This window comes from Myodes glareolus, chromosome 1 (genome assembly GCF_982192425.1).
Source record: "Myodes glareolus chromosome 1, mMyoGla1.1, whole genome shotgun sequence".
Taxonomy (NCBI): Eukaryota; Metazoa; Chordata; class Mammalia; order Rodentia; family Cricetidae; genus Myodes; species Myodes glareolus.
Genome location: NC_142026.1, coordinates 130,944,323 through 130,961,513, shown reverse-complemented (window position 1 = coordinate 130,961,513; position 17,191 = coordinate 130,944,323). Strand labels below are relative to the sequence as shown.

Here is a 17,191-nt window from a genome sequence, read left to right as displayed (position 1 = left end):
TGGGGGAGGTCCACACAATCATGTCACATTTAAGCAGAGTCTATAAAATTCATGACCTATGTGCTTGACACTTTTCATTCACCCTAGTCCTAGGTCAACAGTGTCAATAAATTTATAAACATTTACACCCTCAGTTTCATCATTTACAAAATGAGACCATAATAGATTTTTCTTGTTCTTTTCCGGAACTGTGACTGTAATCACGGACTCAGCTGCTAGCATGTGCAGATCTTAACCACAAGCCCTTAGAGGGCAAAGTTATTAGATGTTATCAGTCACGGCTCTACTCAATCAAGTCAATTAACTTGGAATTCTCACCTTTCTCCAACAGAGTTCATATAAAATCCTAACTTAGTTCTCATAGTTTACTGACTCAATTGTTGAGTTGTCCAGTGAATTACAAACTTCAAAAGACTGGATTACACAGATCTCTCTCATACTCTGGGGATCACAGAGATTCCTACTTAAGAGTCTTCTTGGTTGAAGGACTGGTTACAGATCCTGGAAGTTTCAGGTCTGCAAGCAGAAGAACATGCCCAACAAAGAAGGATGTTCCAAGTGTTTTACTGTACTTCTCTCCCTTTTTTTTTTTACCTTAAAGGTTTTCTACTATTAAAAAAATAAACATCAGTTGCACCCGCTTCTTGAATAACAGGCGCCTGAACCCATACTAAGACTAGTAAAAGCTGCTCCCTTGATGTCAGCACAGAATGAACTGACTCACAACACTCAATATTAAGGTTCTATGACCAAGAACCGGCAATTACTATTCTAGGGCTATTTGCTACACTAAGGAAAAAAAAAAAAAACTTTAGATGGGCATGTTAGCGCACGCCTGTAATTTCAGCCTGCGGGAGGCAGCGGCAGGCAGATCTCCATGAGTTCGAGGCCAGCCTGGTCTGGAAAGAGAATTCCAGGACAGCCAGAGCTGTTACACAGAGAAACTCTTGTCTCTGTGGGCAAAAAGAAAGAAAAGGGATAAAGATTAAATCAGAGGCTATTGTTAAGCATTGAAAAAGAAAAGAACAGTTAAATAGAATTTTAGAGAGGGGGGGAGAATATAACAAATGGTTTGTAGCCTTCTGATTCAACTCCTGCCTCTACATGGGAAGGGTGTTCAGAAAGTACTTCACATTCTTTCGGCTTATGTGAACATTTCTCAATGTCTGATGCCCATGTTCTTCAAAATAACAATCCCAAGAACATCTATGTGCATGTCTATATACAGCATCCCCCATTATTACTGAGATTAAGATTCATGTAATATTTCTTCGAATGGTTTTTAAAATACCTTATCCATAAAAACTATCCCGAAGACACATTAGTCATGAGACCTACAAAATGAAGACTGATTTGAGCACTGCAACTGTCAGAAATTCAAGTTCAAATCGGTATGATTTCTAAATAAGTTGTTATACCTTACTATTTCAAATTAATTATTTTACATGGGATTCTACTTTAAGAACTCATTAAGATGGGAGACTGAAAATCTGAAACATTCTTTAGGAATACTAGTTAGGCTTACTATAATACCAAAATAACTAAAACAAAATACATGAACTTCTAGGAATTATATCCAAGAATATTTACAAAGAATATGTTATAATAAATTCATTCCTACAATAACAATTTTTAAAATTCAAGATACAATGGCAATTAAAAAATAAAACCACCCAATCTTGTAAACTTTAGATTTAAGATCCTTATTTTTAACAATCCTCACCCATTCTACTCTTTTTAATGTATTTGTTGGGGGGAAGGGAGGGAGGGAGACATCAGAAGAGGGTGCTGAATCTTTATATATTGGTCTGATAGAGAAGCAAATACTCTTAATAGCTGAGCCATCTCCAGTCCTGCTCACCTACTCATGACCTTTTCCTAATTTAAAAACAGAAAAAACATATCACTTCCAAATCAGCATTCAACTTAAGTAACTTTCTATCAATTTTAGAAGGGATATGAAGGAAACATCTCCCTTTATTCTTGGCTCTGGATTCTTTACCTGCTAATTACAGACACACATACTAAGATTTGAGTGTTTCTCTTCAGCGCTGACAAAACTGTAATAAAAAAAAACTTTAATATATACTCTTCTATGAACTGCAGGCAGACCCATGTTCCACAAAACTGAAATAGTTAACATCAACTCAAATACCCATAATCCTCAACTGATTGTGAATGCATGACTAAATGTCTAATGTAATTTCAAAATACTTCTGCAGGCAATTTCTTTTACAGAAGTTGCTTCACTAAATTAAAAAGTAACAAAAGCAACTACATCTTTCTTCTCTATAAATGTTCTAAGAGTGAAAAGGAGTGTGGCTGTAACAGTAATTATATATTAAAACTCAGAATAACTAAGAGTGAATGACAACACAAGATGATATAATAATATAAAAACTCTAAGAAAAAGAGAGTAAAGTCTCCTTTAACAAAGTAATACTGTACCTTGTCATCCCCAGGGCAACGATATAAATTCTGGAAAGTGCTAATGATGTTATTACTAAATCTGGGTGCAAACACATCCTTTTCTTGGCCAAACTGATGCCGGGATTGTCGCACAATGGAGTCAATAACATATAGTCCAGGTACCTTGTATTCTGGTTTACACTGATGAGAAAAGAGTGGGATAGGCAAGAAAACAAAAAGGTAAAATTCTTGATAGAAAAACATTATAAACCCTATTCAAATAAAAACACTGTTCATGCCATTCTGAATAACCAGACTATGCCTAGACCTTAGCATCCATCTCTGGAATGGCACCTTAAAGAACAGAATCTACTTTAGCTGTTCAATGCATTCAGGTCAACTGTCACTCAAATTCCAAACTAGCATTGCATTAACTGACTAAAAGCAACCTGATAAATAAGACATTATTATAAAAAAATTAATAATCTTGAAAAGCTAGAACAATGAAAACAAAATCAGGAAAAGGTTAGAAAACGCCCTGCAAGCACGCATCAGACTCCACCTCAACATCACACTTCTGTATCAGTAAACAAACAAATGACAGTTATAGCATGCCAAATATATCCAGGCCAAAGTTTAAAACTATCATCTATAAAGGAGACATGACACTACCACCTAAAGATTCTGGGGAAATTTGCCAACACTGAAACATGCAAGTATTTTCATACTATCCCATTGGGTCACTACCTTTTGCCTTACTTGTCTAATTTATTTTGTGAACTACAAGATGCTCTACTTCTTAGTATAGGGTTTCCAAGCTTATGTACTTAAGAGTCAAGCTTTCTACTCTAAAGCAAGACCCCTAAGAAAACTTGGCTTTCTCTTTCTATTTACTCTATTTGCCTGCACATATGGATGTGCACCACATACGTACCAGGTACCTGCAAAAGTAAAAGGACAACATCAGATCTCCTGGAAATTATAAATGGCTGTGAGCTGCTATCAAAGTGCTGGAAATAGAATCCGGGTCCCCTGCAAGAGCAACTTCTCTCAACCACTGAGCCATCTCTCCAGCCCCAATAAAACTTGCACATCCATACATGCAGGCCAGAGTCTAACATTGGCATCTGCAGCCGTCGTCAGTCGGAGTTGCCTGACAAAGAACCCTTTAGGCAAGTTCAACACCATTCTTTGCAACACATAAACACACCCACTCGATAACTTCATTCAAACTTGCACTTCTACTTTCATGTATTAAACGTAACCATAAAGAAAAACAAAACTAGACTGGGAAAAACACAAGTGACTGAATCTGCAAATAACTGAATGACACTGCCAATGGCTATCCCAGGATACAGTCAAGGGGACACCATGTGGATATTATTTTTTATCTGAAAAATTGGTCTATGAACTGCTGATTTTAGTGCTTCTAATAGCAAAATCCGTAATTTTTGGACTGCATGACAAATATAAACTCTACACTAAGCTTAGTGGGTAAGAGTGTTTGGGATTTATCCATGAAGCTTTGAATTCAAATCCCTAGCACCTACAAAAAACAGCTGGGTGTGGCAGCATGCACATGTGCTCCGCCACCCCAGCGAAGACTATGGGAAGTTACTAACCCTCCTCCTCTTCATTCAGAGGACCTGGGTCACACCAGTAAGATGCAAGAGATGCTGCACTGGGGAGATACCTCAGTTGGAAGAGTGTTTCCACACAAGAATGAATACCCTGAGTTCAACCCTCAGCATCTATAATCCTAGCAGGAGAGATGGAGATAAGCAGACTCACTGGACTCACTAGGCAGGAGCTGGTCTAAGCAGCAAGTCCCAGGCCCCAGTGACAGACCCACTGACAAAACAAGGTGGATGGCTCAAGAGAAATGGTACTTCAAGTTAGCCTCTGGTCTCCATATACATGAGCACATGTGTGTGCACATACACATAATCTCAGCATAAATAGGGAGGGGGAGGGCAAGAGATGAAAGGTGTCCAATTTTTACTGATGTGAAGTGTCACTGAAGGATAATGGGAGAAGATACCTAACATTAAAAACCTCTGAGAATTCTAGAGGGCAGGGATGGTAGGCACATGCCTTTAATCCCAGCACTCAGGAGGCAAAAAGAAGCTGGAAGTTCTTCATGAGTTCCAAGCCAGCCAGAACTACAGTGAGACCCCGTGAGAAGCCACCATGTCCAACACCCCACAGAAACAATCCTAGTGATTGCTAGGGAAGGAGATACACTTCTTCAGTGTTGAACCCATTAGTCCACATCCCCTTAAATAACCCTCACCCATTTCCCACATGTAACTATAATGAAACTCAGCAAGTCACCAAAAGAGGAGGCATAAAAGGGCTCAGAGAGGTATCTTGACTTCAAAATTTGGGTCTAAGGATATGCTGCTTTGGAAAAGAGGCTCTGCTTTTGTTTCCGCAAAGAGGAGAAGCTGTGGATTCCTTCCAGGCTAATATGGTTTGATCAGGTAAGACCCCCCCTTAGAAATCTCTTATGGGAGCAATGGCCTAGGTGATCTAACATCCAGAACAGCTTCAAGGCAACTAGCTGAGATAATGCAGCCTCATAGACTACTAAAGACAAGATTTAACCATAATTCTAAATTGTCTCAGGATCCCCATAAGATTACCAGTGCCCCCAACCAGACTGAAGAAGTATAAAAAAACAAACAAACAAACAACACCACCACTATATCCTAATTCGCAAAATATTAACTTTACTTAAATGGGGTTGGTTATAAATGGTTAATGATCATAGTTAATCTCTTTCTAGAAAAGGGGGAAATACGATATAGAAATAATAAAAAAAGATAGATATTAAGTCTACTTTAATCCAAAAAAACCTGCTAATCTCAAAATACTTCACATTGATATGGATTCTGGATACAAATTTAAGGTCAATTTTGTTACTATATATATATATATATATATATATATATATATATATCTTGCTTAAGGTAGTATGTTATTTAGCTCATTTAAAAATATAATGTATAGCTAAGAAATACTAATTAAAACTGGGTGGTTGTGGCGTATGCCTTTAATCCCAGCAGAGGCAGGCGAATCTATGTGTGTTTGAGGCCAGACTGATCTATAAGAGCTAGTCCCAGGACAGGCTCCAAAACCTACAAAGAAATTCTGTCTAGGAGAAGGGGGAAGGGGGAAGAGGGAAGGGGGAAGGGGGAAGGGGGAAGGGGGAAGGGGGAAGGGGGAAGGGGGAAGGGGGAAGGGGGAAAGGGGAAAGGGGAAAGGGGAAAGGAGGGGAGGGGAGGGGAGGGGAGGGGAGGGAGGGAGGGAGGGAGGAAGGAAGGAAGGAAGGAAGGAAGGAAGGAAGGAAGGAAGGAAGGAAGGAAGGAAGGAAGGAAGGAAGAAAATACAAATTAACAGTCACCTATAATAGTCAAACTATTAGGAATATTAGGTTTTCTAGATATGTGGAGATATATTTCAGATGGATAAGTAATCATCAAACACCTCAAAGACCTACAGAATATAGCATTTAAAATGTTTTAAGAAGTTAGACTTTTTTCGAAAGGGAGAGACTCCTGGTTCCTGGCAGCACCAATTACTTCAAGAAGATGATGGGCATTGAATAAGCTCCTTATGGAGTTTGCTTTCAATGTGGAAAGGCTAGCCAATTGGCCAAGAAACTGCTCTTGCCTGGACAGCTTGACAATATGCTGTATAAACTGAACAAGCAATTCCCATAGAAAAATGATGGTTGAACTTGCCAAAACAAGGTGGGACATTCCTTCAGGGTTCCTGCTTCATGAAAGAATCTGTCAGACATTCTGTAGGACAAGGAGAAAATAACTGCCAAATTTTGCCAAAATAGGCAGGACAGTCCTTCAAATTTCCTGCTTCACTGAGCAATTTGCCAGATACTCTAGGCCTGTAGGCTGAAGATGGAGCGCCCAATGTTACAGATAAACTTTGGGTGACTGTCCAGGCAGCTAGATATCTCTGTCACTTCTATAGTTTTGGAAGTTGCTTACAAATGACTTCCTGTTTACTTAGGTAATATTATATCCTTCTGGGATCTTTGATGGAGTTGATAGATAGTTATAATTAGTTTTCCTTAGTTATGATAAAAGATAAATATGAAACTTTAGGCTGACAAAGATAGATGATAGACTCTTTAATTTTGTTATATACAAATAGACTAAATATTTTAACTGTAATTCTTGCTTGATAACGGTTTTGTTATATGTAATTTTATTATGTTACCAAGTTAAAAATCTTCCTTTCTGATTAGACAGAAAAAGGGAAATGATGTGGGATATCTCTCTGTATGCTATGACTATGTTCTATGACCCTTGATTAATAAAGAAGCTGATTAGGTCAACAGCCAGGCAGAATGGAGCGAAACAGGAAATCCAAGCAGAAAGGCAGGGAGAAAGAAGGTGGAGTCAGAGAAACACTAGCAGCCATTGGGAAAGCAAGATGTGAGGTACCAAGACAAAAGCCTCATAGTAAAATATAAAATAATAGAAATGAGTTAATTTATGTTGTAAAAGCTAGTTAATAAGCCTAAAATAGACAAAACAGTTTATAATGAACATTAAGCCTCGGAGTAGTTATTTGGGAAGTGTCAGGTGGGAAAGAATCTTCTAATTAAACACATGAATCTACAAATACTCTGAAATTAAAAATTTAACTGAAAATAAGCAAAATCAATTTAACCGTTACACAATTCATGCTTCATTCTTTTAATTAAACAGGGATACGGACAAAGTAATTCATACTTCCTCAGACTGGCTTCTTCACATGGACTATGGAACAGCCTTCTCTAGGCCTTTCCAAAATTCTGAAATATCTTACTTGATCAAACACATTTCTACCCCAAATCCAATCATCAAAAACCCTTCATCTTCCTGAAACTTGAAATGAACTACTGCATGTGGCACTAAGGGATCAACCAGGAAATGAGATTCCAGGTTCCTCACCAAATTCATTCCAGCAAGACTCCCCATACATTTCCTGTATAGTCAAATTTAAGGGTAATGGCTTCAATTTTAGACCTTGTAAAAGATTTACACTGGTGGAAAATTTTAGTCACTAACACTGCACTTTACAGTTTGGTTTTCTTTAAAAGTATACTTATCTTTATCTAAAGGTCTTAATCCCAAAATATTATTAATCAATATTTTGTGGGAAAAAATATTTTAAAAGGAGGGAAAGGAGGCCGAGAGATGGTTCAGTGCTTAAGAGCACACACTGTTCTTCTAGAGGACCTGGGTTGGATTCCCAGTACCCATCTGACAGCTCACAATTGTCTACAGCTGTTGTTCGAGGAAATTTGATGTCTACTTCTGCCCACCATGGCACACACACTTACATACATGTAAGCAAAACACCCACACAAATAAAAATAATAAATAAAAAAATTTTAATTTTTATTTCTTGGTTTTGTGAGACATGGTCTCTACACAGCCTCTGTCCCTAAATGATGGGATTAAAAATATGCACCACCAACCCTACCTAAATTAATCTTTGTTAAAAGAGAGTCAGAATGAAAAACATGTTAGATAAATTATTCAAGACAACCGAGTTTAGAGACCCAGTAGTCGTACTTTAATCCCTTCACCTTCCATAGTACACAGCAAGCTTGCTAAATGTTAATGCCAAGTAAGTAAAGTCTAAGTTCAAAGACGTAAATCTTAAATACACCTGCCAGAACGTCAAGGGAATGTTGGTCATAAGTAGGAGTATTAAGAACAATGACCTAGTCACCTAGAATCTTAATACAGACTGTAAGTGTGCTGGACAGTTTTATGTCAACTTGACACAAGTTAAAGTCATCTGAGAGGATGGAGCCTCAATTATGAAAATGCCTCCATAAGATCAAGCTATGAGCCTGTCTGTAAGGCATTTTCTGAATTAGTGATTGATGGGGGAGGGTCCAGCCAATTGTATGTGGGGTCAACCCTGGACTGTTGGTCTTAGGTTCTATAAAAAAGCAGGTTGAGCAAGCCATGAAGAGCAAGGCAGTAAGCAGCACCCTTTCATGGCCTCTGCATCAGCTCCTGCTTCCAGGATCCTGTCCAGGTTAAGTTCCTACCTTGGCTTCCCTCAACGAACTATAAGATATTTAAGCCTTTCCTCTCTAAATTGCTTTTGGTCATGGCATTTCATCAGAGCAACAGTAACCCTAACTAAGACAGTACGAATGACAGCTATTTTCAACTTTATCTGCCTTATTCCCCTAGATAAGATCTACAAAAAAAGATGTAGCACTGTTTAATACATTAATGGATCAGACGAAATGAATGAAGGGAATAAAAATGGATGGGAGACAATATTTTAACCCATATTTTACACAGATACAGAGTTACTTTTTAAGCATACAGTTTAAAATGAATAGTGAGAATATCCTTAAGGTCTTACAAAACAAATATTTGTAACATTTGAAAAATCATAGTAACTGTTTCCAAGAAAGAAATTAAGCAAAAATATCTGACTACAGGCTACCATTTTCAGACTTATCAACTAGCATTTTTATTTTATTTCTCAATCGAAACCAAAACAACTGGAGCTTTTTTGTCTTGAGAAAGAATGTAACACAGTCCAGATGGGCATCTATTGGCTACGACCAACCATGAAGCTAGGTAGTGTTTGGGACACTATGTAGCTGTGTGCCTGCCTGCACAATCCTATTTGACAAAGTGCTGGAGACAGAATACACAGGCACTGGTATGCTAGGCCAGCGCCTCACCTGCACAACTACATCTGCAACACTTGGGAGCTTCTTTTTAACAGTCCATCAAAACTTAAACTCAAGCACTTGACTTAAAGGAGAACGTAAGGGGCCAGAGAATGACTCAGAGGTTAAGAGCACTTGTTGCTCTTGTAGAGGGTCTGGATTCAGTTCTCTGCACGAAAATGGTCATTCACAGGCATCTCTAACTCCAGTTCTAGGGGACCCAGCACACACTTGGTGTAAAAACATACATGTAGGTAAAACACTCATATAAAACATTAAAAGTATTCTTTAAAAGTTAAATTACATGCTTAAAAATACATAAATAAAAAATGAAAACACAAGCATCAATATAAAACCACAGCACATTTAGCCTAGGTAGTAAAGAGCACATGTGCTTACCTTCTGAATGAATTTCTCAACACTTTGTACCACATGTTTATAGAACTGTAAGAAAAAAGAAAACGTGATTACATGATCAGTTTGCATAGGTTAGAATTTTCTGCTGCCCACATGTCTGAAGGGCTCCAAAGGTCCATTAAAATAATAAATTTAGACAAAACATTTGTGATTCACATCATTCACCTCTATGGGAAACTAGCCATTATATTTAATTCTTTAACTAATTCTTTGAACCACATATATATGAATTTATGTAAAGAATATTATAAAACTTTCAGCATCTTTATAAAAGTACACTTTGATAAAGTGTATTAACAGCAAAATATTGTACACTGGCAAATGTTTTTTCCAGAGAGGAAAATATAACAATGTCCTACAGTATCATTTTAATACTAAATCAAGGACAATACTAGAAAAAGAAAGTAACTCTACCAGCAGTACATTAATGTGTTTCAACCTCAGGCAAAGAAGAAGTAATGTATTATAAAATGGAATGATCCACTATCAACTGTGAGAACACTTAGATTAAAAAACAATAAAATATTCAACAAAAACCTGAATGTAAGTAAAATAGAAATTATAGACAATACAATTTTAATATGTCAATGGTAATGCCACTATCAGAACATTTGTTTTAAAGAACTTGAATTATATTTCTATTCTCATAACTTCTGTCCCTTCCTGTTAGACATAAGAACTAAAGCCTTAACACTGAAATGTATACATGAGTTGACTGTAAGCATATTAGCACAAAAGCATTTTATCCAAATGAAATTCATACATGTTACCAACGTTACCAACTGTGGTTTGGTTGTTTTCTAAAAAAAAAATGTAGGGTCTGGAGAGATGGTTCAGGAGTTTGGTTGCCCTTCAAGAGAACCCGGGTTCAATTCCCAACACCTACAACACAGCTCACACAGCCTCTAACTCCAGTTCCAGGGCTTCTAACATCTCACACACACACACATGCAGGCATAACACCAGTGACCATAAAATAAAACCAAATTTAATAAAGTGAGGGAAGGAGGAAGGGAGGGAGGGAGGGAGGGAGGGAGGGAGGGAGGGAGGGATGGGGAGGAAATGTCGATGTTCTTAGGAGATTTATATACACGTATATAGGAACCTTTTGGGGGGGTTCAAGACAGGGGTCCTCTGTGTAGCTTTGGAGCCTATACTGGAACTATGGAGACCAGGATGAACTCGAACTCACTGAGATCCACCTCCCTTCTGGCCCCCAAGTGCTGAGATTAAAGGCGTGCACCACCACTGGCTGGAGGGACCATTATTATTGGGATTATTATTATTAATGATATCTGAAACTATCAAATAATTCAACTAGGAAAAAGAGAAGAAAAGAAAAGAAAAAGAGAGAAAGAGAGAGAGAGAGAGAGAGAGAGAGAAAGAAAGAAAGAAAGTAAGTAAGTAAGTTAGTTAGTTTGGGTGTGTGTGTGTGTGTGTGTGTGTGTGTGTGTGTGTAAATGCTGATGCGGGAGAATTGTCTGTATTCTGTCAATCATATTTTAATAAAATGTTGATTGGCCAGGCAGGCAGTATAGGTGGGAAAGCCAGACAGGAAGCAGAGGTGGAGCAAAGAGACTGGGAATATTCTGGGAAGCAGGAAGCTCCCTCTGCCAGTTCTGCCCAGACCACTGGAGAGGAAAGATGTAAGCTGCCCCACTGGAAAAGGTACTGAGCCATGTGGCTAACGTAGATAAGGATAATGGGGTAACATAAGTTATAAGAGCTAATAAGTAGCCTGACCTAATGGGCCAATCAGTTTATAATCTTATGGAGTCCTGTGTGTGATTTTCCTTGGGGTATGCCGGCTGTGGGGTACCGGGTAGGACAGAAACCCAAACAAGCCAGCCCTTCATGTTACAAAATGCCCTTAATCTTGATCTTAGCCAAAGGTTATAAAGTGATACCGAAGTAGGAATCAAGCAGATATGGTAAAAGGTTACTGATAGATCCAAGGAGCAAAAACATAGTGCTTCTCACAATATGCTACAACTTTTTTCAAAACTAGATTAAAGGCAGAAATAATACAAAAACTGCAGTATACTGTAAAAACTGAGTTACTCTCAATTGACAGAAACCCCAATTCAAAACCTACAAACTATACTCTTCTGACATCTGAAAACAGAAAATACTAGAACCTATACTAAGATCAACAAGTACTGTTCAAGTTTTATAAAACATACCAATTCTAATTTTCTATACTAGTAGTGATATTAACATACATGTTTGTATATTCTCAGAACCAAGATCCAAAGAATCAGATAACACTGGAGACAGTGCAAACTAAAAGAGAATAAGGCTATGTTAAATTAGGCCTGTCGATGTTCTTAAAAATAATAATAATAATAATTTTCCTTCAGAATTCTCAGGCTTATGTGTGCTTTTTACCATCTTATCTTCAATTTTTTTTAAACATGAAAACACAGGTTTTTAACTATAATGGGGTAAGATACTACTTTCTACAATCTATTTCTAAAATTCAAGCACCTTATACACAATGAAGCCCAGTTATATTCCATAAAGATTCCATAATAATTCAGTTTCAAATACATAAATAATCACTAAGAGAAAACAAGTACACTAATTTTTATTTAGAAATCTTTTACCAACTTATAATATATAAGGTTCTGCACCCAGTGCAACTAATGCACTGTCAGGGCGCCTATTCCACAACGTGACCACAGCCACACTATCACCTAAGAACAGTACAGAAAATGCTAGTTTCAAAATATAAAAGTCTGTTTCTTAGACAAGTGGTGGTAGCACACATCTATGATCCCAGCACTCGACAGGCGGACGTAAAAGGAGCTCTGTGAGTTCGAGACCAGCTAGGACTATAAAGCAAGTTCCAGGACTGCCAGAGCTGTTACACAGAGAAACCCTATCTTGAGAACAGAACAGAACAAAACAAAACAAAACAAAACAAAACAAAACAAAACAAAACAAAAACCAGACTGTTTTCAAGGATTGTTTTTTTAAAGGCTTATTTTATTTACTTTGTATGAGTGTTTCCCCTACATGTATGTATGTGAACCAGGTGTATGTTCAATGGTCTTGAAGGACAGAGGGTGGCACTGAACCTTCTAGAACTGGAGATGACTGTAAGCCAATTGTGAGACACGGTGTGGGTGCTGGAAACTGAACTCAGGTACTCTCTAAAACCCGTTCACTCTTCTAACCACTGAGCTTCTGATGGAAGAATCTTTTCAAACTGTGTTTTTATGTAAATGCGGGGGTTTTTTGCAGGTGGCAGATTTTCTTTCCACACCTGAGTAGACATCAATACCAAGAAGCCAAAGTAAATATGTAAAATCTACAAAATGTATTCCTTTAAAATACTAGAGAGGGGCTGGGAGGACTGTTCAATAGGCAAAGGCTTGTTTACAAGCCTGAGGGCCTGAGTTCGGATCTCAAGCACCCACATAAACAGCGAAAAATGATGTGCATGCTTGTAATTTCATTACTGGGGAAGTGGAGACAGGAAGATTCCTGGATCTTACCAGTTAACCAGCTACCCTAATCAGTCAGCAATAGATTCAGTAAGAAACTGCTACAACTTGACACAAGATAATCATCAGCTAGGAAAGAATCTCAATTAAGGAAATAACTCTGTAAATTCAACCTGAAGGCAAACTTGTAGGGCATTTCCTTTAATGACTGATATGGGAGAGTCCAGTCCATTATGGCTAGTGCTAACCCCAGGCAGGTGGTCCTGAATGGTATTAAGAAAAAGAAAGAAAAAAAAAAAAAACCCAGCTGAGCAAGCCATGAGTAGTCGCACTCCTCCATGCCTTCTGCTTCAGCTCCTGACCTGGGTCCCTGACTTCCCTCAGTGACAGACTGTGACCTGAGAGTTGTGAGCTGAAATAAACCCTTTCTTCCCCAATTTGCTTTTGGTCATGGTGCTTTAATACAGCAACATAAACCCTACTACAACCCATTCAAGACAGGACGACAAAGAGCCTAGATTCTTCAGGAATAAAGGCATGGGTCACACCTCCAGGAAAAGAAGGAAGACCTGCTGAGGTGCTTGCTGAGGGTAGAGCAAAAACAGACTGGGTAGAAGAGAAAGGTCACTAGAACTAGAAGGACAGCTGTGACTGACAGGAGTGCACTTGTCCTATTTTGCTAAGAACATGTTTGTGCATACTCAGATATTAAGCAGATATTTATGTTTTCTTTATTCTATTTATCTATTATGTAATGCACTATAGATTGAGCTAACAGCTGAAATACTAAGCATACCTCAAGAGACAGTGCCACCTATTCTAAAACACATACTACACTCGCAGTTTTATGTGGGAGACCGAGGTGGAATTATAACCTGGTCATTGTTTTCATTTGAAATTTAAGCAAGAGGGTGTGTGACTGTGTGTCAAGTTTGACAAATGATGGTTTAATCTTGGTTGTCAACTTGACTACTGGGATCAACTAAAACCCAAGTTTCAGGGCATATCTATGAGGAATTTTCTCTAATCAAATCATTTGAGGTGGTAAAACGCATATAAAAAGGCCATGGAAGAAGGAAGCTTTGGCTTTTTTTCCTGCTTGTCCTCATTCTTACTGGCAAGTTCATCGATCCTGGTGCTGAGGGAATTCATTAGTATTAAAATCCACTCCTTTGGGATTCCAACATAAACTGAAGGCCAGCAGCACTCTAGGAACCTTCCAGGACTAGCTCTAGACTGCAGTTACTGAGCCATCCAGTCTCACGGACTGAACAGAGCTAGCTGACATTTTTTGTCATACAACAGTCATTGTTGGACTACCCAGACCACAGCCATTCTAGTAAAAGCTCTTTCAATAAATAAATAGACTCTCCTGTTTCTCTAGGGAGCATTGTATTAACACAGTATTTCCAGTCGCTGTGACAAATATCCTGGAAGCAAGTCAACCCAGTTCTAGGAACAGAAGCTAGAGATACTTAGGTCACACTCCATCCACAGTTAAGAAGCAAGGACAAGGGACATGGATCAGTGGCTAAAAGGACTTTCCAAGCAAACTCAAGGACATGAGTTCAGTCCTCACCTCCCAACTTGGAGGAGGGAAAGCTATCCCCTAAACGGCACACATGCCCACAGCACATAAGTGCCCACATTCATAAGCACACCCCACAAAGAGTAACAAAAGTTAAAATTTAAAAGGGCAGCAACAGCAACAAATATGAATGCCTGCTGCTACTCAGTTCTCTTTCTCCATTTATCAGCAGGGGAAGAGACCACCATCCATAGTGGACAAGCCTGCCCAGTTCAATTAGGTAATTAAGGAAATTCTCCACAGACATGCCCCAGGTCCATCTCCTAGGTGATTCTAGATCATAACAAATTGATAATTTAACACTATCCTTATGTGGGACAATAGTCTTGTACTCTGTAAAGTTCTGTCACTTGTACTGGTTAAATAAAACACTGATTGGACAGTAGTCAGGCAGGAAGTATAGGCAGGGCGACCAGAACTGGAGAATTCTGGGAAGAGGAAAAAAGCAAGATGAGAATATCTTGCTGATAAAAGGTGGTATAGGAGGGTTTTCTTTCTATGTGTTGTTTTCATTGGTTAAATAAACTGCCTTGGCCTTTTGATAGGACAGCAACTTAGATAGGCAGAGTAGACAGAACAGAATGCTGGGAGAAAGAAAGCAGAGTCAGACAGACGCCATGGCTCTCCTCTCTGAGACGGATGAGGTAAGACTCATCCCGGTAAGCCACAGTCACATGGTAATATACAGATTATTATAAATGGGTTAATTAAGATGTGAAAGTTAGCCAAGAAGAGGCTAGATATAATGGGCCAGGCAGTGTTTAAATGAATACAGTTTCTGTGTAATTATTTCGGTGTAAACTAGTCGGGAGCCAGGTGGCGAGAAGCGACCCACATTATAACAAAAAGGTACCAAGCCACGTGGCTAACATATACAAGAATAATGGGCTAATTTAAGATGTAAGAATTAATGATAAGAAGCCTGAACTAATACGCCAACCAGTTTATGATTAATGTAAGTCTCTGTGTATTTCTTTGGGACTGAATGGCTGCAGGCCCAGGTGGGACAGAAACCTCAGCCAACACTATCCCACAGACTATCTCAAAAAAATAGACTGGCGCACAATGGAAGAAGATGCCTGATAAAACCTCTGGACTCTACATGACCCTTACACATGGCACACGTATATACAAGCACACACACGCACACACACACACACACACACAAATAAGAGGGTTATTTTATTTAAAGACACAAATTTATTACTCACCTTAATAGCTTTGATGGCTGCCTTTGTAATCTGGGTCATTTTTGCTTTAGAAATGGGTGGTTTATAGTCATTCAGCGAATATAACTGAGAAAAAAAAAGCAAATGTTAAATATATCACAAGTGCCTCTAAGCTTTTGTGAAACTATTAGAATTTCCACTTTTATATTCTCAATGAAATAAATACACAAGAAGCTTAAAAAAAATCTCAACAACACTAATGCATGGAAAAGCAAAATTATAATCAGAAATTACCTCACATTTGTTTATTCATAATCAATAAAAAGTTAGAAGACCATAAAAACTTAGAATCCTCATACATTGCCAATGTGAAGAGCAAATGGCACAGTAGCTTTATAATACACTGAAAAGCTAGCAATGTGGTTCAGCAGGAGACGGTGATAGCCTCCAAACCTAACAATCTGTGTTTCCTCTCTAAATCCACATGGTGGAAACAGAGAACCAATTCCATCTAACAAACTGTCCTTCCTTAGGATCACTATGGTATGTATATGCCCTACCACACACATGCACATATATGAACACACACCAGATGTAAAAAGAAGAGCATGTCAGCTTCTCAAAAAGTTTTAAAAATAGTCACCATGTGATTTAGCCAATTCCATTCTCAAGTATACAATAAATATTAAAATCTGGGCCTCTGTTGCAGAGTGTGGTGGCCGACACCTTTAAACCCAGTTTTAGGAAGCAGAAGCAGGCTGATCTCTGTGAGTCTGAGGTCAGTCTGGTTCATCTATACAAGCAAATTCCAGAACAGGTCAGCCAGGGCTATATAGTGAGACTCTACCTCAGGAAAGAAAGAAGGGGAGGGGAGGGGAGGGGAGGACAGGCTCCAAAGCTACTGAGAAACTTTGTCTTAAAAAAACCAAAAACTCAAGGTGTCTAAGGTTTCAAGACAATTTGCCCTTCAATCTGTTTTAATAATTCCTCATGGAATGCTCAGAAAGAAAATAATTAAAAGACACGGCAGAAAAATTAGATAGTAGAGAACTGGGTTTAAATGAAAATTGACCAAAAATTTCACTGCAGTCTGTGATACTATGGTGAAGACAGTATTTAAAGTTTGTTCGCTAGACTTTGGCCATAACAATCAGACCACAGTGAAATTGCCATGTCTACCTGGAGAACAAGTAAATGGATAATGCATGCTCTCCTATGACATTTATAGCTATCTTAAAAAGAAAATAAATAAATAAAAATAAAAAAAAAACTCCCTTCACCACTACTCGACTTCAATATGCAAGAACTTCCCTGTGGAGAAAACAAACAAAACTGCATATGTAGGCCTTGCTTGTGACTTTCAGCAGCAGCACAGTCAGTTTTCTCTCGTGCCGTGTTTTTATCCCCTGCTCTTAGTACACACTTTTCTCAGTTCCCAGCC

At 38.4% G+C, this 17,191-nt stretch overlaps 1 protein-coding gene across 8 annotated transcripts in view; it reads right to left on the bottom strand.

The window, feature by feature from the left end:
• The window catches only part of Scaf8 (SR-related CTD associated factor 8), a 170,843-nt gene that overhangs the window by 126,454 nt on the left and 27,198 nt on the right, over nt 1–17,191 (bottom strand). For all 8 annotated transcript variants that reach the window (XM_087912147.1, XM_087912146.1, XM_087912144.1 and 5 more), the window contains 3 exons: nt 15,793–15,876; nt 9,527–9,571; nt 2,449–2,610 (listed from right to left, as the gene is read on the bottom strand). In XM_087912147.1, the coding sequence (XP_087768273.1) occupies nt 2,449–2,610; nt 9,527–9,571; nt 15,793–15,876 (291 nt within the window). The remainder of the gene's footprint in view (nt 1–2,448; nt 2,611–9,526; nt 9,572–15,792; nt 15,877–17,191) is intronic.